This window comes from Aquarana catesbeiana, linkage group LG03, assembly GCF_042186555.1.
Source record: "Aquarana catesbeiana isolate 2022-GZ linkage group LG03, ASM4218655v1, whole genome shotgun sequence".
Classification (NCBI taxonomy): domain Eukaryota; kingdom Metazoa; phylum Chordata; class Amphibia; order Anura; family Ranidae; genus Aquarana; species Aquarana catesbeiana.
This window is the reverse complement of record NC_133326.1, coordinates 320634858-320655517: the sequence shown is the minus strand read 5'-3', so window position 1 is coordinate 320655517 and position 20660 is coordinate 320634858. Positions and strand designations below refer to the sequence as shown.

Genomic DNA, 20660 nt, shown 5'->3' with positions numbered 1-20660 from the left:
AAAAAGTGTCCCTTTACGTCAAAAGTGGCTTTAGACCAGCTAGAAAACAGCGATAGTAAATTAGAACACTTGCAGAATCGAGCGATAGTGAATCGTGGGGAAATTTATTTTATTACCATTTTTAATTTTTTTTTATTATTTATTTTTATTTATTATATTATAATTTATGTTTTTGTGTTTCAAACTTTATCATACCCGGGATATCTACTAGACTCTGGTTTGGACAGATTTAAGTGTGTTATTGTTAAGATTTACAGACCTACAATATAAAACGCCAAATTTCCATGCAAAATAATTGTACCGCTTTCAGCACCTAAAATCCGAAATAATCATACCGCCAGGGAGGTTAAAAAAGGAAACTTGTACTGCCATTGCTAAAGTCTGTTTTTAAAAATGTTGAGCCTAGCTACTATCATCCAATGGCTCCAGAATGTCCAGAATCACTAAGCGAACAAGTGCCTTACGCACTTTCCTGACTTCACTAGCTGCACACTTCTTTAGGAGCCAGACAACAAATATCTTCAGAAGGAGCTCTGTGTTAAGTCTACATATCCCTCGTTAGAAGTTTACTTTGAGGACAAAGACATTTTTTTGTTTTCTCTAACAGCTTTTAATGCAAGATAAGCAACTGCTATTACCTGTTGCCGTTTTAACAGGCGACACAAAAGCTTGCAGGCCAGGTTCATCACAACTCAGGTTAGATAGATCCAAGCAACGTTTTGGGGTCTCACTGCAAGCAAGAAGTTATAGGAATGTAAATTTAGATTATTAACTCAGTTAAGCAGTCTTCACATGCAAGATTACACAAACTGAAGAGAACTGTTAAAGTGTAACTAATTTCTAACAAAGAAATTCTTTTAGGGGTTTATGAATAAACATTTGCTTTGCCAACGTGTCCATCAGTCAACAAATCTTTACAAATATTTGTGTAATGCATTTATTTTCTAGAATCATTGGTGCCAACTAGTGGTAATAATGCAGTATTTTTTCTGAATGAGGTATTGCAGGACAAATACTGCATTATTGCCACTAGATGGAGCGGAAAATCCTAGAAAATAAAATAAACCTATTAAGCAAATTATGGTGAATATTAACTGGGCCTATGTGAATGACATTTGCACAGCAATTTTGTTATACATAGACCCCACAGCCTCTTGTCCCCTTTTGTTCTGTTAGAGCTAAAAACGAGGTAGATTTAAAAAAAAAAAAATAAAATAAAATAAAAATTAATGCAGGTCCGCAATTAGAAGCAGCAAGAGCTGGTTTGTTATTTTATCTTTTTGCTGTCAGATCAAAGTGGTTTTTAAGCCACTTTCACATCTTCATACCATCCCCTCTGTGTTCTAATCCTGTGTCCCCCTGTGCGAGTGATTTATAAAAAAAAAAAAAAAGGTCACAGCTTTTTTTAGCGATCACATGATCCGCTGGCTTTCTCCTCATCCAGTCTGATAGCGGGGCCAAGATTCCCCCGCTGACACTCGGGATAGGAGAGGAGGAGAAGAGAGGAGGAGAGAGCCGACCATGTGATCGCTGAGAAGAGCTGTGAAATGAGGTATAACAGGCTTCTTTTATAAATCACTCACACAGGTGGACACAGGATTAGAACACAGAGGGGATGGTATGAAGATGTGAAAGTTATTTGAGCAGGAGGTGGTCAGGGACGGAAGGGTGAGCATAGAGGAGACAGATAGCAGAGCTGTGGATGATGGAGGAACATACACTGGCTCACAGGCCAGTGTACACAGGCTCAGCAGCCTTGATACACTGTGGTCAGTTTACAAAAGGGGAGGGCATTAGCCAGGCATTTCAGGGGGCCAAATGACACAGCACAAGCAGTCTGCTGTATAAAATGCTTAAAAAAAAAAAAATCCTGTTCCTTTTAAAGGTTAACAAACGCTTTAAGGGCTAAGTCCACCTTTTGAAAAAAATAAAAAATAAAAATAAATAACATATGCACCAAAAAAAAAAAAAAAAAAACACAACCAACCATTTTATTTAGTACGATTAATACTTTATTCAAAGATGATGCAGCTGTGCGGGCAGAGCTGTGGTAACTGGGGTCTGCTGTGTAGCATGTCACACCCTAAAATGTTTGGGTGCAACATGTAACATACTATAAAAAAAAGGTGGAGTTAGCCCTTAAAATGTACATTTTAAGTCCAAAGATTACTTAAAACCCCCAAACCCTTATATATGCAGTACATTTTCAGTAGAATAAAATGGCACCAAGTGTGTATTTTTTGTCACATGATAATTGTGCTACCGTTTGCCACCATCGACATTTCCAGTAAAAAAAATAACCATCCAAATGGTCCCTCCAGGGCACACTAAAACGCTGGGAGAGATGCACAACAGGTATACAGCCTTGTAGATCACAAACATGTCAGGCCTCCAAACCATGCTACCCATAAAACAGCGAAAAACGACAGTACCCAAAATTGTCCATGGGCAACGTTGTAAAAGCATTTACAGTTCATTAGAGTGCAAGTGAATGATGGCCCTTGAATTATTGTCCTTACTTTGGTGTGCACAACGATACCCAATATGTGTGCCACAAGTGTTGCTTAATACGCATGTGCACTTGAAGCTCGCACTTGCTTTTCTGTGTATGTGGGTTTTTTTTTTTTTAATGTGTACCGCTACTCCTGAAGGAATCGCTTGGTAATTTGGGTTCTCTGTTCTGTGCCTCAGCTCCAAGAAAACCCTTAGCCTGACACACCTGGTTGAATGAAAGTTACTGCAAGCATGTTTAAAAACACGAGTATAGATACTGTGGGGTCCACCTTCAAGCACTGTGGGATCCCACTCAGGCCACCATTATGCAGTAGTGGTGGTGGTGCACACTGGACAGCAATGTGCACTCCCTGGGCTCCCTCATGGCAAGAGGAAGCTCTCTTGTACAGCTTGAGAAATCTCCTCCTGGCAATCTCCCTTTGTGAAATGCAGTTTAAAAGCTCTTGATTATGGTAGAGTCTCTCTTCTCTTGATTACAGTTCCCACAGTGCAGTTCTGCTTTACTCAGTCTACTGAACACTTCCTGCTCAGCAACTCCTTCCTCTAAATATCAGTAGATAGCAAAAACAGCAGGCTCCATTCAAATAGGTGCTGTGTTGGATATTGCCCCAGTGAGAGCAACTCTCAGTGCAAAGTCTTCTACTAGTCAAAAGTATCATGTTGCAGGTGCTCTAGGTTTGGGGGCTCCTGTGGTGACCCACAGCAACACTTTGAAAGCAAGCCTGGAATCTTTCTTATATATGCATGTGAGGTGTAGCAAAATTATGTCAACATTCTGGGCCTTTTCCTTTGAAGGCAATTTAACTGGTTGAGTCTTAGACAGTATAATTGTGTCCACACTAAAATCTGGTAGCTGCAAGCTTCATAACATTCGTAGAATAGAACATGCATCCACAACTTTTGTAGATCATGCCACATCCATACAAAACATGTTTGTGCCTAACAGTTATGTGATATTTACCCATTGAAAGTGCTTAAGTTACTGAAGCCCACTGCAAGGTCAGTGACTGGTGTTAATGGCTGCTCTGGAGAATATATAACAGATGCATCTCTGTCCCTCAGTAGATTTAGTACCATTCGACAATTTGTGCGGAAATTAAGACCAGAAGACTTTGAGTAACCATCTGATGAAAAAGAGTGTCCATCTGCCATGGTTTTAGGATTCTTCACCACTAGTGTGGAACCTGGAGAGCTGCTGATGGAGAGAAAGAAGTTTAAATGTACAAATTAAAAACACATTAATTCTTACACAGGACATGCCAAAAAACACAACATAGCTAACCCTCTACATTTCAAGCTGTCTGCACAATGTCTTGTCTTATGCATTGTGAGGACCTAATAAAACAATCCATTCAGGCCCTGGCACTACATAGAGGTTTGTGGAACATAGGCTAGGTTCACACATATGCATTTGCGGTGGATGGGTTTTTTTCCAGCGCATTCTGCATTTTTCCATGCACATTTTTGATGGAATGTTAATGTTGCTAGGAGGATGTGTATGTTGCCATGCAGGAAAACACATTTACATGCATTTTTCATGTGATTCCATTGAAGTTCCTTATAGCAAAAAAGGTACCATGATGCATGTTAAAAAGACCCTGCACTTTCCCAAAAAATGCACCTGCCGAAACTGCGAAGATGTGCAGGTGACCCATACGAACTAAAGTTAAATAGATTGTAGTGTGTTTCTGCGAACGCACTGCAAAATACATAGGTGTGAACTTACATTTTTGGAGAACGTAAAATCAGGCTGAGATTTGTACGCTAAACATTTATATAAAGAATATTAGGAGACAATTAGTACCCAAAACAGTTTTTGATGTAGGTCCCTGTTAGAGAGTTCCCTTTACTTGTTTTTTCAATCATTTTGTCATTGCAACAGGAGGCAATGGGTACATTACAGGAAATCATTAAGTGACAATCCAGCAGGCAAAATAAGATTTCTGTCTTACATGTAAATTACTTAAAGCAGAATTTAACCCAAAAGTGGAACTTCCGCTTTAAGGACTCCCGACATGCCACATTTGGCATGTCATTTTATTTTATTTTGGGGGGTACCCATCTCCCTCTTCTGCCCGCGCCGCATAGGCGACTGCTCCTCTACCCCTCCCTGCAATCTTCTGGGACACGTCCCAGAAGATTACCTGGCCATTCAGGACGCGTAGCGCGACTCGTGCATGCGTAGTGCGCACCTGGCTTTGAAGCCCCAAGCTGTCACAGCTGAGTGCCCACACTTGCAATGCCGGCGCTGCAGACAGGAGAGGGAGAGAATGGAGGTTTCGGGCAGGTGCATCGCTGGACCATGGGACAGGCGAGCGTGTGTTTATTAAAACTCAGCAGCTACACTTTTTGTAGCTGCTGACTTTTAATAAACATGGGTCCAGCTGGAACTCCACTTTAAAGTGCGGGCAAACAGCAGTGCTTACTTGTCAGGTGGAAGCATTCGGACAGTTGTGTAGCCGACCGAATGCTTACACACAGCCCCATAAAGTGCTCCTCGCATTTGTGATGGAAAAAAAATGAAAGTATAAAAAAAAAAAAAAAAAAATGTAAGTTACATCCAAGCACAAATGATCCTCCCCCCACAAAAAAAAAAAAAAAAAATATTGGGGCCACACGGCGCACAAATACTGCACCTGGGCCACCACCAGGCGCAAGCAACCCCTACCTCCCGACATGCAGCGATGGGCAGTCGACCCAGTTCCCACATCCAATAACAAGAAAAACTTCAGCTCTGATGCTTCTGTAGCAGAGCCAAAATTTTCCCTTTCCTCCCCACACACTGACATCCCCATGCACTCTCTGCCCCCTCCCCCAGCAGACACGCTGCTGCTGTGCCCCATCCATGCACGCGGCTCCGGAGACAAGCAGGGAGGTGAGCAGGGTCCAGCCTACGCAGCATGCCATACACACACACCCCAATAATTCCAGCCCCAACAACTTCAAGTGCCAAATGCTCACACTCCAAGAGACCCAAAGAGACATGCATCCCCCAAAACCACCCAGTGAGAAAGCCGTTCTAACCAGCAGCACTGCAACCAAAAATGAGAAAGCTGACCAACACCCTAATAATTTTTTTTTTTTAACTTAAAAAAAAAAAAAAAAAAAAAAAAAAAAATTAAACTGGCTCCTAACTTTTAGCTGGCTTCTAGATTCAAAGCAAATTTGTCAAGCCCTGAATTACAGGACCAAGGGTGAAATATTTGCGAACCAATGGGTTATGCTGCTATCCTCAAGAGTTGGATACTGCCTAACAAAGCTGTAATGATGGCCCAATATAATCCTTCCCTTTTCCAGAATGGCTTAGTTTTGTTAGCAAGCAATAGCAAGAGTGGATCATCAGAAAAAGATGGGAAGGACCTGTGTCCTGTGGTGTTCTCACAAAAAAAAAAAAAAAAAGGGTGGACAACAAAGCAAACAAAAAGGCTAACAGGCCTAAAATAAAAACCAACAGAAGATCTGAATGATCTGGGAGAGCCCATGGAGAGTTTGAAGAAGTTTGAGTACCACGTCGCCTGGGTCAGATCAGTGACATTAGAAACCCTGGGAAGCTGGAAACCATGGGAACAGTGCTGGAACGTGAAGTTCTGCTCAAGTCAGAATCAAATCTACATCTCTCAAGCTGCAAGACTTCTGGTTCCTCCTCAATGGCTGGAGCATGCCACTGTCGTGTCATTGTCTGACTGAATCTTGGTCGGATGACCTCAGAGATGAGAGGACCAGCAATGAAGAGATAACCTAACCACCCAGCATTCTAGAATATGGAGCACAATAGAAGATTCCTCAGACAATCAAGTCTCTTGAACTGAGAGGGTACCTAGGACTCCGACATGACCTCAGATCAGACAGCTAAGGTCTGGCAGATGGACATAGTTGCAAAGACAAGAAGCAGAAAAGGACTTGCAAGGGAGAGCAAGGCCTTGAAAAAGGGCTTCTAGCATTTCAGCAGGGACAATCAGATTCACGTTCATGAAAGGGACAGGCTAAGCTGGGCAAAACACTTAGGAAGAGCAAAGAATTTTTTTTTCTAGCCGAGTGCTTTGAGCATAGTGCAGTGCTTGGAGGCACATTACAGACAAAAGCCGTAACAGGAGCCCCAGAGGCTTTGCATTGAATACTTCATCCTGGGTACTGTAATATACAAATTTTTTTTCCCTAAAGCAATCAAATGCCAATGTATCCTGCGTACAACATGGTGTCTTCCTCCAGTTCTCTGTCACTGCTGTGTCTTGTGACCTATGGAAGGAATCAGACAATCTGACACTCCTGGATGTGTTAAAACGCTAAGGAGATTGACAGAGCTAACAAGATATGGGCAGAAAAAGGGGCGAGTACAAGATATTTTCCATTGGGAACCAGCCTTTCATTTTCCATTCATAGGCTGGGGCGGGTCCAGAATGACCATGGGTTATGCTTTAAATTATCTTTTATTTCTGACTCTTATCACTTGATGCTTTGCACTGCTAAAGACATGCCTGCAAAAAGTGTATTGTACAAGTATGCAAACTGCTTTCTCTTTAATTACCTTTATTTCTCTGACTGAATGTCCAGGTTTGCTGGCAGGGAATTTTGTGGCATGAACTTAAATTTTTATCTTATACAAGGCAATGCAGGAGGTAAGGAAGAAGAACGACAAGTTCAGCAACCTGTATCTTATAAAAGTTACGCTGTTAGCACAGGGTCATTATGTACCTGAGGCAAGTTTCTTGTACTAAACTGACAGGGGTTATTTTTTTTTCCAAAATGAAAAAAAGTAAAAAAAAGTTTTGCCTATAGTTGTACTTTAACATACAAAAGGGCTCTGTGCTGACAGGGTCACCAAGTAAGTGATCCTGATGTGCCTTGCAGAGACAATAAGGTATTTTTTTCTGATAAACATCTGATAAGCTGCAAACAAGAAGGTCAAAACTTGCTGACTGCTAGTAATATTACACCACAACCAGGCCAGCAGGAAGTAGTATAATTAGCACTTTTAAAACACACATTTTTTTACTATCATTTTTAAATTAATGCCTACCCTTTATTGTGCATGTGCAACCATTGATTTTAAAAAATACATAATCACCTATATCTTAGGTTCTTAAGGAGATTGTTGATCAAGTCTAAAAGGTAAAACCTATGTGGTGACCATTTTCAGCATTGGAGGATAAACAATTAAACTGACGTTCTTACCAAGCTATGCGGGCACAATAATGCCTGGTACACCCTGGTAGTTATCTTTCGTTCAACCCAGCTGACTGAAAAAAAAAAAAAAAACAGAGGAGCTTGCTGTACTAACTGTGCAATGTGTCACAAAAACCTTCAATTGAAGAAGAAAAAGAAAAAGAAAAAAAAAAAAAGAAAAAAAAAAAAAAGGAAGAGGATAATATTTACAAACTAAAGCAGTGATAAAATTAATTAATTTCACTGGGCTGCCCTACGCACGAGACTTCTCCAATAACACAGGCTTGGCGGGTGTAAAAATGTAGCACGATTTCAGATGCGTGGGGGTGCACCGCCACTTGTCTGCTAAATAGCAGCACGTTTCTCTTTTCTGTGTGTGTCAGAAAAGCGTGAGATTTTGCACACTTTCCCGACATGCAGTAGTGTTAACCTAGCCTTAAGGGTTCTTGCACATGGGTGCACTTACCCGTGCAGCGTAAACTGCATTCCAGAGGGTCTTGTGAGTAAACTGCAAAATCTCACGAGATCTCAGTTGGACAAGGCTTAGAAGAGACTGCATACACAATTCTCACTCAGATCTTGGGCAAGTATCATGGATGGGCTGCCACAAAGAACAAGAAGCTATTCACTAATGATCATTATACTTTCCTGCTCTGTGCAACGATACTGCACAAAGAGGCTCCATACGTCTTCCTTGGCAGTTTTCATACTGGCGCTCTCCACTCCCAACTACAGATTCCCCCATAGGAAGCCCTGTACTATGGGGGCACTCATGCGGGCGCATTCGCGTGCCGGGCTGTGTGCATCCATAAACACACAATGGATCTCGGCAGGCTCCCTGCTCTCTCTTCACAGGATTTGATTAAGAGAAGCAGGAGTCTATGAGTCTACCCTGTGTCTCCTATGAGAAAATTAAAGGGGTTGTAAACCTTTGCGTTTTTTTAACCTTAATACATCCTCGGGACTGAGTCTTGCATTCGGCCCCTGTGGACGCAGAGCGCTTCTCCCGGGGCTTATCTGACATGGGGAGGAGCCAAGAGAGCCGCCAGGGGACCCCAGAGGAGCAGGTTCAGGGCCACTCTGTGCAAAACGAGCTGCACCGTGGAGGTAAGTATATGATATGTCTGTTAAAAAAAAAAAAAAAAAAACCCTAAAGGCCCATACACACGATAGGACTTTTTGACAACAAACATGCAAATTAGCTGTTCTAAGGCAACATCCTACCGTGTGTACGCTCCTTCGGACAAACTTTCGGTTTTCATCGGACAAACGGTGCAAACAGACAAACTTTCTGGCAACAAAAGTCCTATGGTGCAAAATCCTATCCTGTGTACACAAGTCCATAGGACTTAAGTCCAAAGTACAAACACGCATGCTCAGAACCAATGCAAAAGATCAGACAATACAGAAGTTGACCAAAGGGTGGCGGTAAAGAGCTGAAAAACCACATGATTTGGTGAAAGTTGGCTGAAAAAGTCCTGCCGTGTGTATGCTTAGTCCGATTGTGTGTATGAGGCTTTACAATCACTTTAAATGAGGGGAGTAGACCTGCAGACAGGACAAGCACTGGATCATTAGTGGATGCAGGCAAGTATTTGCATTAAGTTAAAACATTGGTATTCTTTAGAACTACTTTAATGGCACCCCTGCACATCTGCCCAAGTATAGTGAGTTTCTCGGAAACAAGCGTTCCCAAACCACAGACATGTGAACCTAGCCTTAGGGCTAATTCCCATTGTGTGCGATGAGCTGTGTTTTTCTGCATTGGATAAACACAGGACACAGAATTTAACATTCTATGCTCCCCATTCACACCACAATGCTGGTTTAATGGGTGGTGCAAAAAATGCAGCAGGTCTGCATTTTTCTGCAGTGTACAGAATGGCAACACATTTCACCAGGCTGCTGTGTGAAGACGTGAATGAATCAAGTATCACAAAAATAAAGTTATAAAAAATAAAAAGGGGAGGGAGGTGCAGTGTGCTGCACATTGCACTGCACCCTGCTGAAGCTCATAATTACAGCTACCAGCACAGTTAAACACCAGACACCCACACCACCACTTTCAGTCACCAATGGGCTGTCAGCACCCCCCACAGCCAGTCCAGCAGTCTGGGCATTTGAAATCCCTGCTCTTCTCCATACAGCATTTCCAGGACAGACCAGGTCAATTCCCTGTGACTGACTTGACCAAATCAAAATCAATCTGGTCTGTCCTGGAGATGTTGCATAGAGAAGAGAATAGTGGGGATATCAAATCGCTGGACCGACTGTGGGTGTGCTGACAGCTCAGCAGAGGTAAGTTTCATAGTAGGTGAGATTGAATAAAGACAATAGTCCATCCAGTTCAACCTATGTAGGTGTATGTGTGTCACTGTTGATAATCATTTTCCATATCTCTGTATATTGTGTTCACCAAGATGCACGTCCAAGAGTCTTTTTAAAATAGCAATACTCCCCACTGACATCACCAATTGTGAAAGACTTCCACATCCTTACTGCCCTGACAGCAAAGAATCCCCTGCACAGCTTAAGGATAAACAACTTCTCCTCCAAACTCATTATATGGCCTCTGTGTCTTCTTACACTCCCCGAGACTGAAAAGTTTCCTTTCTATGCTGGGATCACCATTGAGGTATTTGTATACTGCTATCATATCTCCTCAAGCGTCTCTTCTCCAGGGAGAACAAGTTCAGTGCTTGCAGTCGTTCCTCGTAATTGAGGTTCTCCAATCCGCCTACAAATGTATTTGCCCTCCTCTGGACTCTCTCCAGGTGCCCCATGTCCCTCCTGAGGATTGGTGACCAGAACTAGATGCAATTACTCCAGATGTGGCCGGACCAGAGATTTATAAAGAGAGAGGATAATCATTTTATCTCGAGTAAATTCCCTTTTTTATACAAGCTAATAGTCTGCTGGCTTTGCTTGCTGCAGTTTGGCATTGCCTGCTATTGCTCAGTCTGTCTTCTACAAGGACCCCAAGATCCTTCCCCATCCCCGATTTCCCCAGAGGTTCTCCCCCTAATAAATAGTTTGCATTTATATTCTTAACCAAGTGCATCACTTTACATTTTTCAACATTAAACCTCATTTGCCATGTAGTTGCCCACTCCATTATTTTATTCAGATCTTTCTGTAAAATTTCTATATCCTGACGTTATTGCCCTACTTATTTTTGTCTCGTCTGCAAAAATTGAGCCATCTATACCTCTACTGTAAATCATATACATAAATTAAACAGAATTGATCCCAAGACAGAGTATTGGGGTACCCCACTTACCATTGAAGTCCCCCATTATGATGATGACGACATTTCCCTGCCCTGCAACCATTTCTGTCATAGGAGATCCAACTCCTCCTTCAGGTTAGGGGGCCTATAACATACCCCCGCTATTCATTTCCCACTTGCTTCTTCGCTTTGGAGTTCCCCCCACACATCCACCTCCCCCCTTGCCCTGTTTACAACGTCACTCCTCTATACCACCCATAAATCATTCTTGATATATAGACACACCCCTCTTCTACCCTCCCTGTTCCTCTGATACAATGAATACCCCTTGAAATTTGCCAGCCAGTCGTGTGAGCGCTCAAACCAAGTTTCTGTTATCTCCACAAAGTCTAAGTCCTCCTCATGTAACATCAGCTCCAGTTCCTGCATTTTGTTAGCTAGGCTTCTATATGTCTCGCAGTATTGTATGGGTGCATATTATTTTCTCCTTATGTTTTCTCAGGCTTTGCTTTTCATTTACCCCGGGATTAGAGGTTATGGATATATTATCACTAATGCCTCCACTGGTACCCTGTGCCTTTGGCTCACTGCCAGCTATCACTTCCTCTAAACCCTCCCTCCAACACCTAGTTTAAAAGCCCCTCGAAAAGCGGGGTGGGGAGGTGTCAGTTCACCTTGACATATTTTTTTTTTTTTTTTTGGGGGGGGGGGAGAATACAGCACCAAAACTCTTTATGTACAATACCCTGTGCCCCATGTCCTGCAGCTTTATGTAAAAACCTTCCCTTCATGTGGCTGGGTACTGCCCAAAGCGATCCCCTGGCGCTCCAGCGCTGCCCATAACCATGATCCCCTGAAGCTCCAGCGCTGCCCAGAGCCGCGATCCCCTGAAGCTCCAGCGCTGCCCAGAGCCGCGATCCCCTGAAGCTCCAGCGCTGCCCAGAGCCGCGATCCCCTGAAGCTCCAGCGCTGCCCAGAGCCGCGATCCCCTGAAGCTCCAGCGCTGCCCAGAGCCGCGATCCCCTGAAGCTCCAGCGCTGCCCAGAGCCGCGATCCCCTGAAGCTCCAGCGCTGCCCAGAGCCGCGATTCCCATGAAGCTCTAGCGCTGCCCAGAGCCGCGATCCCCTGAAGCTCCATCCCCTGGCCCAGAGCCGCGATCCCCTGAAGCTCCATCCCCTGGCCCAGAGCCGCGATCCCCTGAAGCTCCATCCCCTGGCCCAGAGCCGCGATCCCCTGGCGCTCCATCCCCTGGCCCAGAGCCGCGATCCCCTGGCGCTCCATCCCCTGGCCCAGAGCCGCGATCCCCTGGCGCTCCATCCCCTGGCCCAGAGCCGCGATCCCCTGGCGCTCCATCCCCTGGCCCAGAGCCGCGATCCCCTGGCGCTGCCCAGAGCCGCGATCCCCTGGCGCTCCATTCCCTGGCCCAGAGCCGCGATCCCCTGGCGCTGCCCAGAGCCGCGATCCCCTGGCGCTGCCCAGAGCCGCGATCCCCTGGCGCTGCCCAGAGCCGCGATCCCCTGGCGCTGCCCAGAGCCGCGATCCCCTGGCGCTGCCCAGAGCCGCGACCCTCTGGCGCTGCCCAGAGCCGCGACCCTCTGGCGCTCCCCAGAGCCGCGACCCTCTGGCGCTCCCCAGAGCCGCGACCCTCTGGCGCTGCCCAGAGCCGCGATCCCCTGGCGCTGCCCAGAGCCGCGATCCCCTGGCGCTGCCCAGAGCCGCGATCCCCTGGCGCTGCCCAGAGCCGCGATCCCCTGGCGCTGCCCAGAGCCGCGACCCTCTGGCGCTCCCCAGAGCCGCGACCCTCTGGCGCTCCCCAGAGCCGCGACCCTCTGGCGCTGCCCAGAGCCGCGACCCTCTGGCGCTCCCCAGAGCCGCGACCCTCTAGACCTACTCCCCCCACCCACCCCTTTTTTTCCCCAAACTACAGTTATAAACAGTTGAATGCACTAAGCATACATTTGGAAGCCCAGAAAACAATGTAAAATGGATCAGGCACTAATCAGGTTGAACATAAATAACACGATCAGTCAGGACTGGCACTAAACCCACATGAACGATAGAAAAGCTCTCACATGTTTCCTGCCTCTCCTCATCCAGGAAGGAGCCCAGCTCACCACATAGCGCCCTGAGCCGAGCTCTCCCTCAATCTGTTCGTTCCTTCCCCACACCGGATATCAAATGTAAATAACCAGCGGCGACCAGCCGAAAAGACTAGGGGCACTCAAGGAATTGAAATCTTCCGCCCCAGCCATCAACCAATCACTATACAGTATCCGGGTCACAAAGCCGCTAGCAACCAATGAGATAAAAACGCCAGGGCAATTTGGCTCGGGATAGGAGGGCGTTACCCGTTTTAAAACGACATATGCAGCGATTGGTCACCTTCTCGGTGTGTTAGATAGCAGAGCCTGTGATTGGCTTGGTGCTCATTGCAGAATTAATGACAGCTTCCAGCGTTGGCCACGCCCCTAAAGCCTTATTATGCATGCAGACCCCGCCTCGGGTCACGTCGGGGGACTTTTTAAAGAGCTGGTGGGGGTGGCGCGCCTCTGATCAGCTGTAGAGCCATGTATCGGTAATGGGGCTGGGCAGACGGTGGCAGTGCATGTGTATGGCTGAGAGCGGTGACATTAGGATTGTGGATGACGTCCAAGCTTTGTGTTGTTTTAATGTGGTTGTGCGATCTTGGTGTGTCTCTAAAGCGAGCCATGTTCAATTATAAGAGGATTGCATTTAAGCAAAACGGAATGTTCAGTTTTGGATGGGGCTGGACTTTGACAATACAAGCTGCACGCATGATTTACCATTAATTCGAGTTCCACAGCTGTCCCATAGATCTGCTTCCCATTTCTAGTGCAAAAGGACTTCCTTCAGACCAACCCTTATGATTTCCAGGAGTTAAAATGCAACTATAGGCATTTTTTTTTATATTTATAAATACATTTTGGATTGGGTAAGGGAGGGTTTTTAGCTGCTTACCGATTTTTTTTTTTTTTTTTTTTTTCCAACCTTCTGTGTCCCATTAGGGAGATTTCCCTTCACTTCCTGTCCACTAGCCAAACAGGAAGTGAGAGGAAATTCCTTGGGGACCCCCAGGTCACCAGAACTAGTGTCCCCATTGGAAGTCTTCCCTTCTTACCCTCTTACTTTTCCAGGTATGACCCAAAATGTAGGATTTTTTTTACTTTGTTTCAAAACTAAGGGTAAATAGGACAAATAGAGGGCGAATCTCCTTAACGTGGGCACAGACAGCACAAAAAAAGAAAAAAAACTGACAAGTGTGCTGATTTCTCTCCACTCTAAATTCAATTTTTTTTTTTTATATAGTTTGATAGACGTTAACTTGTTTTATGGTAATCCCATAATTTTTTAAAATGGTGCAAATAGTAGCTGCATCTCCTCTGCTTTTTATAGATCTCCAAGAAAAGTCTTCTTCTTATTGGTTTATTATTATTATTATACAGTATTTATATAGTGCCAACAGTTTACATAGCGCTTTACAACTTGAGGGTAGACAGTACAAATACAATACAATTTGATACAGTAGGAATCGGAGTGCCCTGCTCCTTAGAGCTTACAATCTAGGAGGGAAGGTCAAGAGATACAAGAGGTATTAACTGTGGGTGATGTGCTGATTGAGAAGATAAATGAACAGTTGTTAGGTGGGGGCCAGATAGGCTTCTCTGAAGAGATGAGTTTTCAGGGATCATCTGAAAGTGGATAAAGTAGGAGAAAATCGGACAGATTGGGGTAGAGCATTCCAGAGGATGGGGGAGGCTCTGGAGAAGTCCTGAAGGCGAGCATGGGATGAGGTGACAAGGGAGTTTGAGAGCAGTATTATGTGATCATCATTCATAATTTGCATTTGTCAGCCCTTTTGTTCAGGTAATTTGTAGTAATTCACTTTTTTTTTATTTTTTTTTTTTTTATTTTATTTTTTTTTTTTTATACAGAGCTGTGGGTTTTCTACTTTAGGTGCATGCATCCTATGGCAAAAAGCACATCTGGCATATTTGGTTAGACTGCCAATTGCTGGATAAGCCACTTAAAAATGATTTTCAGTTGTTCTACCATGCTCCAAGGCAAGAAGTGTAGTATGCCATAAGTGCAGTGATCTTAAGGTGTGATATGAATGAAATGTTCAGGCAAACGTCTACGTTCAGTTGTAGATCCCTGGAGAAGTCCTTTATCACCTGATTGGGCCAGCAGCATGAAATGCAGTAGCTAGACTTTTTTTTTTTTTTTTTAAAGTAGAACTATAGGCAAAACTCTTTTTTTTTTTTTTTTTTTTCTTTGTAGATAGGGCAAGGGAGGGTTATAACCCGTCATATATATATATATTTTTTTTCTTTTTGCCATCTCTGTCCCAATGCAGAGATTTCTCTTCACTTTTTGTCTCATAGCCAAACAGGAAGTGAGAGGAAATCCCTGCAAATGAAGGGAATTCCTTGGGGACACCCAGGTCACCAGAACGTTCGACTTTTCTGGGGGCAACCCAAAATTTGGGTGGTATTTTACTTTAATTTTCAATGGTCATGGGTAAACAGGACTAATGGCAAGGATGAATCTCTTTAGCGTGGGCACAGACCGCAATAAGATTTTACAGGTGTTCCAATCCCTCTCCACTCTATCCAAAACTAACAAAACCATTTTGCCTTTAGTTCTATATCAAATCTAAAGTTTAGGTTTGGCATATTTTACATGGGTAATTGGGCTAGCTTGGACCAATGCATTATCAGTGCCATACCTGGCCGATCCCTATGAAAGCTGGTAAAATCGCAGTAGCAGGCACAGCTTCTAGTGTGATCATCTCTGTTCTGGTTCCTGTGCTAAGAAGCTGCTTGCTCGACGTGCGCTATTCAGAGAACATGTTGCATTCTCTGATTGCATGAGGTGGAGATGTCGCTGCTCCACCTCCCAATCTTGTCCAGTCATTCTTTGCGAAAAAGCAAACTGACCTATGAATTGTGTTGCTTAAGCAGCCTTCTATGTTCACAATGAAGGAAGGCAACTGCTCTGCACAAAAGAATCTAGTGGAGAGCACTAGATTAGCAGTGCCTATTACATTGATTTCCAGCTTCGAAATAGGTCCCACAGGTTTGGCATGCATATACTTGCATTGGACTAGTTTATAGGATAAGTTAACTTTAAAAAATGCAATCAATTTTTTTTTTTTTTTTTTTTTAACCTGTACAGTATTGCACCAGCGATCAGCAGATTTTTTTTTTTTTTTTTTTTTCTGCAGACCTGTCAGAGTATCTGTGTGCCTGTACATCCCGTAAGGGCAAGCAGATACAATGACTGGAAGAAACAATGATTTATGACTGCACATGGCATTAAGGACTACAAGCCGACATCCGCAAAGGATGTTCGGACTTGTAGTTCATTCATATGCAGAACGCTGTGTATGAATGACGATTTAAAAAACTGGCAGCTATTATGGGGAACTTCTCCTTGTACCCTTGTCACAGGGAAGGGGAGGATCCAGGAGAAGCTGCAGCATTGGTAACGAGTTCACCTTTGGGAACATATCTTTTATGCAAAACAAGCCATACCTAAGCTTTAACTTTATAGATCTGTTACATGTTTTGGGTTAGTAATTTTAAAATCACACAGTATTACTGTATTAAAGTTTGCAAGGCAAAATATCAATGTATGTTGGCCAATCCCCAGACGACGTCCATTTGTGACGAAACGCGTAGGGAGGAGCCTACGACGTCACCACGTCTGTTCTCGTGTAGGGCTGTATACGAACTTAGGAAGCGGAGGCAGTAGACGGAGACAGTGATTCTTGATTGCACGGTTTATGCTGTTCATTTCATCGATGCTTTGTAAGTGTTATTCTTTTTAATAAATCAATTGTGGAGACTGTATCACGCTATGGATTGTCCTCTTGTTTTTTAATCTTGAGATATCGTCTGTCGCTTACGGGTACCTTATGCTGAGGTTGTAGGGAGCCCCAAATTCCCTGTGCCGTTTATGACTGCTGTAATAGCAGTCATCAGGATCTGGTAAGCATATCTGATATTCCACCTTGGGTGTGAGGAACCATAGAAGATTTTCTCATCTGCATCTTCATCTTTTTTGGCACCTTTCCTTTTTTATCACGGATTTTCCTTTTTTGGTTGTTTGTGGACTTTAATTATTCAATTTTATTCACGTATATATGTTTTCATCCTATATTTGTTTTTATTAACACTAAATTTTGGATACCAGTGTGTGATTTTATTCATATTCACTTTACAATATTTTTTGATCTCACATGTATCCTTGTGGTCATTTATATTAACTCATTTTGTAGTTTGTTCAATCATGGTTTAGCGCCGCATCTTTTTTGTATTATTTTCTATAAAAAGTGTAAATACTCCCTTTCCTGGTGGAAATGCAGTAGTGATAGGGTTTGGCAGGAGGAACCAGTGAGAACTCTGGGAAACCAGGGAGATGGGACAATCCTACAATTGCTGTCCCTGCGTACTTTAGTGAAGTACTTTACATGAGCGGGGTGGCATTTAGTGCTGTGGGCAGAAACAAATAAAACTTTTAAAAGGGTAGCCTGGTGAACTTGTTAGAGTTAAGGCTGCTTTAAGTTCGAGGTCTCTTAAAAAAAAAAAAAAGCCAAGTAATTGGTATTGGTTGTCAGTGGTAGCAGGAAAATTAGTGTCTGTGGAAGGAATGGTGCCTCATTGTTGGGTGTATGTGGGAGGAATGGTGCCCTAGGGGCAATTAAGGGCAAGCAAAGGGCTGTGTTTTGGAAACCACTGCTTTAAATGATTGAAGCCACTGGGGTCAGCATTAGGTAAGACATTTGCTTTTTAAGGAGCAGATTGGCTATGGCAGCCTTGCAATTTCTCTCTGTACATGCTTCCTTTGAAGGCACAACACTTTTTTTTTTTTTTATATGCAGAATACTGAAACCTCAGAATTGACCTGAGGCAGGTCAGACTTGTCTGCTCTGTTCAAAAATCACTAGTTTTGAATAGATGTTCCTTTTTAAAAGGGACATGTTTTGCAGCCTATAGTTGCCTGCACTATTTGAGAGCACTTCCCAGCAATCCTAAGGCATAAGAGTTACTTTAGCAAATTAAAGTATATCTAAAACGGTCACTAAAATCTCATGTGATTGCTATCATGTGACCCAGCTGTTTTCCAGCCTGTCTGCAGGGTAACATCAGTGGGAGGAGCTTTAAGTTCTCTGCTGCTGGTAAAATGTTGGGGAAAAAAAAATCAAATATGATTTTGAACTCAAATCTTTTATATTTGTGCAAAAACATGATGGTGTGCTAGCTAGGGTGAATTTCTGCAAATCACAACCTGTTTCATGCCCCTCCAAACTGTCTGTATGTGCTTAGAATTACAGGGAGGTGATGCCTCCACCAATTACGTAATATCCCACCCCATTGTGCTTAGCTGTTTAGTGGGCATGGAGGGGGGAGGGGCTATAACTTATCCCTGAGTATAAACCCACATGTGTGACTCTATAGTCATGTGGGCTGCACGGATAAGAGGAAATGAACACCTTAGAGAACTAAAAACTGGAGCATGCTCAGTGGATGTGGCAATGTCTGGTCTACGCAATCGGAGGTTGCAGCAGGGACACAGACAAGGAGGGAGGTACAGTGAACTGCAGAAAACCAATTCCATAGTGGAGTATGCACAGCATGTACTGGCAGTTTTTAATAAACGTTTAGTTACACTTTTTTAAAAGTGATTTTAAAGGTTTAAAAAAACTTGCTCAGTGCAATGGTTTTGCACAGAGCAGCCCCAATAATCTTCTTCTGGGGTCCCTTGCCGGCGCTCTGGGCTCCTTCTGTGTGCCTCAAGAGCAAGCCACTTCCTATGGTGGCACATGTGCTGGCTCGATTCAGGGCCTCGCTGTGTGTCTGACACATTGCAGCTTTGCGCCGCCCCCACTCCCTCTCCGGATTTGATTGACAGTACCAGGAGTCAATGGCTCCTGCTGCTCTCACTGAATCCAGTGAGGGAAAGGGCAGCGCTGCTGGTTTGAGATTGGGCTCAGGTAAGTATTTAGGGGGGCTGGGTAGGGGCTGCACAAAGTTACCTTAATGCGGAGAATGCATTAAAAAGTGGTTGTAAACCTTCACATATACCCAGTGAAGTGAACAGCCTTTACTTGTTTGCAGTCTTCTCCATATTCATTCAAAAATGCAGATCTGTTAAAAATCTTTCTGTCTGCAGCACAGAGGGGGCGGAGAGACTGCAGTTAGTATATGAGCTGATTAATGGAAAGACACCCCCCCCCCTTACGGACCCCCCCTTGCATACAGTGCCCCCCCCCTCTTGCATACAGTGCCCCCCCCCCCCCTCTTGCAGGGTCTCTCTTGGCAAGGCAAGATAAGACAGTGATATTACTGCTGCACATGCTCAGTTTGGTCTATTGCTGGAGAGAACATTTCCTTGTGCCCTCCAGCTGTTGCAGAACTACAGCTCCCATCACACCTCTGCCATTGGGAGTCATGCTTGTAACTGTCAGCTTTGCAATGCCTCATGGGACTTGTAGTTATGCAACAGCTGGAGAGCCACAGGTTGAGCACTCTTTTCATGTCACATAGTATGACATCACACATGTGGGTGTGTATAAAGAGCCTAAATTACAGCCCAGTCCCTCCCTCCATGCCCAGTAACTAAAAAAAAAACAGTATGTGGGATGTCACATCATGATTGGATGATCTGCCTCCCATAACAGCATGAGGGCACAGGCTGTAGTGGAAATCTCCTCCTACCTGAACACTCGGCACTAAGGCAGACCCTGCAGTTTATCGCGTGACTGTGGTATACAAACCTGCCAAAAAGGTATATAGTGGCAGTATTTTAATGTAAAAAGATGATTTATACGCCATGGGGCAGATGGAACTATTTTTATATTACTGGGTTTAGTAACACTTTAAGCCCCGGAGACATCGGCCAGTTTAATAAAAAAAAGTGTGTGTGTCAGCCAGTCCGACATAAGCTGGCTGTTTGGCTTCTATCGGATGAGCATGCTGGAAAACCAGCAGCTGATCGGCTCCCGATCAGCACTTAGCCAGAGTGTTGAGGTGGGGGTGGATCCCCCTGTCAGAACACAACAGCTCAGCGGAGGAGAGTGAGTGTGGCTCCGACTGGAGCTGTCGGGTTTTTTTTTTTTCGTATTGGTGTACCAGGCTTTATCACTTTGGAGAGAGATAAGTAACCTCTGGAAGATTTACCCCTCTTTACGACTAGGCCATTTTTTTTTTTTTTGCTGTGCAGCACTGCATTACTTTAACTGACAATTGAGTGGTTGTGCGACACTGTACTCAAGCAAAATTAATGTCCTTTTTTTTTTTTTTTTTTTTTTTCCCCACAAAGAGCTTTCTTTTGGCGGTATTTGCTCACCACTGCGGTTTTTATTTTTTGTGCTATAAACAAAAAAATGACAATTTTGAACAAAAATCTATATTTCCCTTATTGTCTTTCAGGACAGCACATGAGTGGCTCCACCCACTAGGAAACACAAACTCCACCACATTTTAAAAGGAAGCTTCTCCCCACAGCTCATCAGTGTTTGTTTCCTCTGGCAAGGGAACACCTAGTAGGAGCCAGGGTCTCTTAAGGTGCTGTCCTGAGAGGCCAGGCTGCCTACCCCACCATACCTTTTTTTTTTCCCTCCAGAGTCTGCTCCTCCCACACCGCACTAAAGGGTAGCTGGTAAGTAGGCTCCTTTTTTTTTTTCCCCCTATCAGCTCAGAGGGCAGGACTGTTCCTGGAGCCACTCTT

At 44.1% G+C, this 20660-nt stretch overlaps 2 protein-coding genes across 9 annotated transcripts in view; one reads left to right on the top strand and one right to left on the bottom strand.

Annotated features, from left to right (window-relative positions):
• The window catches only part of CDC25C (cell division cycle 25C), an 86637-nt gene extending 73434 nt beyond the window's left edge, over positions 1-13203 (bottom strand). The window contains exons 1-3 of one of the 6 annotated variants that reach the window (XM_073620416.1): positions 13022-13203; positions 3476-3709; positions 639-730 (exon numbers count right to left, since the gene is read on the bottom strand). In XM_073620416.1, coding sequence (XP_073476517.1) covers positions 639-730; positions 3476-3709; positions 13022-13026 — 331 coding nt within the window. In that variant the 5' untranslated portion in view covers positions 13027-13203. Of the gene's footprint in view, positions 1-638; positions 731-3475; positions 3710-8623; positions 8755-12979 lie in introns of those variants that run through there. The other 5 variants (XM_073620417.1, XM_073620418.1, XM_073620419.1 and 2 more) reach the window with 5 other exon arrangements.
• Positions 13204-13349: 146 nt separating this feature from the next.
• LOC141132234 (oocyte-specific histone RNA stem-loop-binding protein 2-like) overlaps positions 13350-20660 on the top strand; it is a 104524-nt gene continuing 97213 nt past the window's right edge. For all 3 annotated transcript variants that reach the window (XM_073620424.1, XM_073620425.1, XM_073620422.1), the window contains exon 1: positions 13350-13482. In XM_073620424.1, coding sequence (XP_073476525.1) covers positions 13475-13482 — 8 coding nt within the window. In that variant the 5' untranslated portion in view covers positions 13350-13474. The remainder of the gene's footprint in view (positions 13483-20660) is intronic.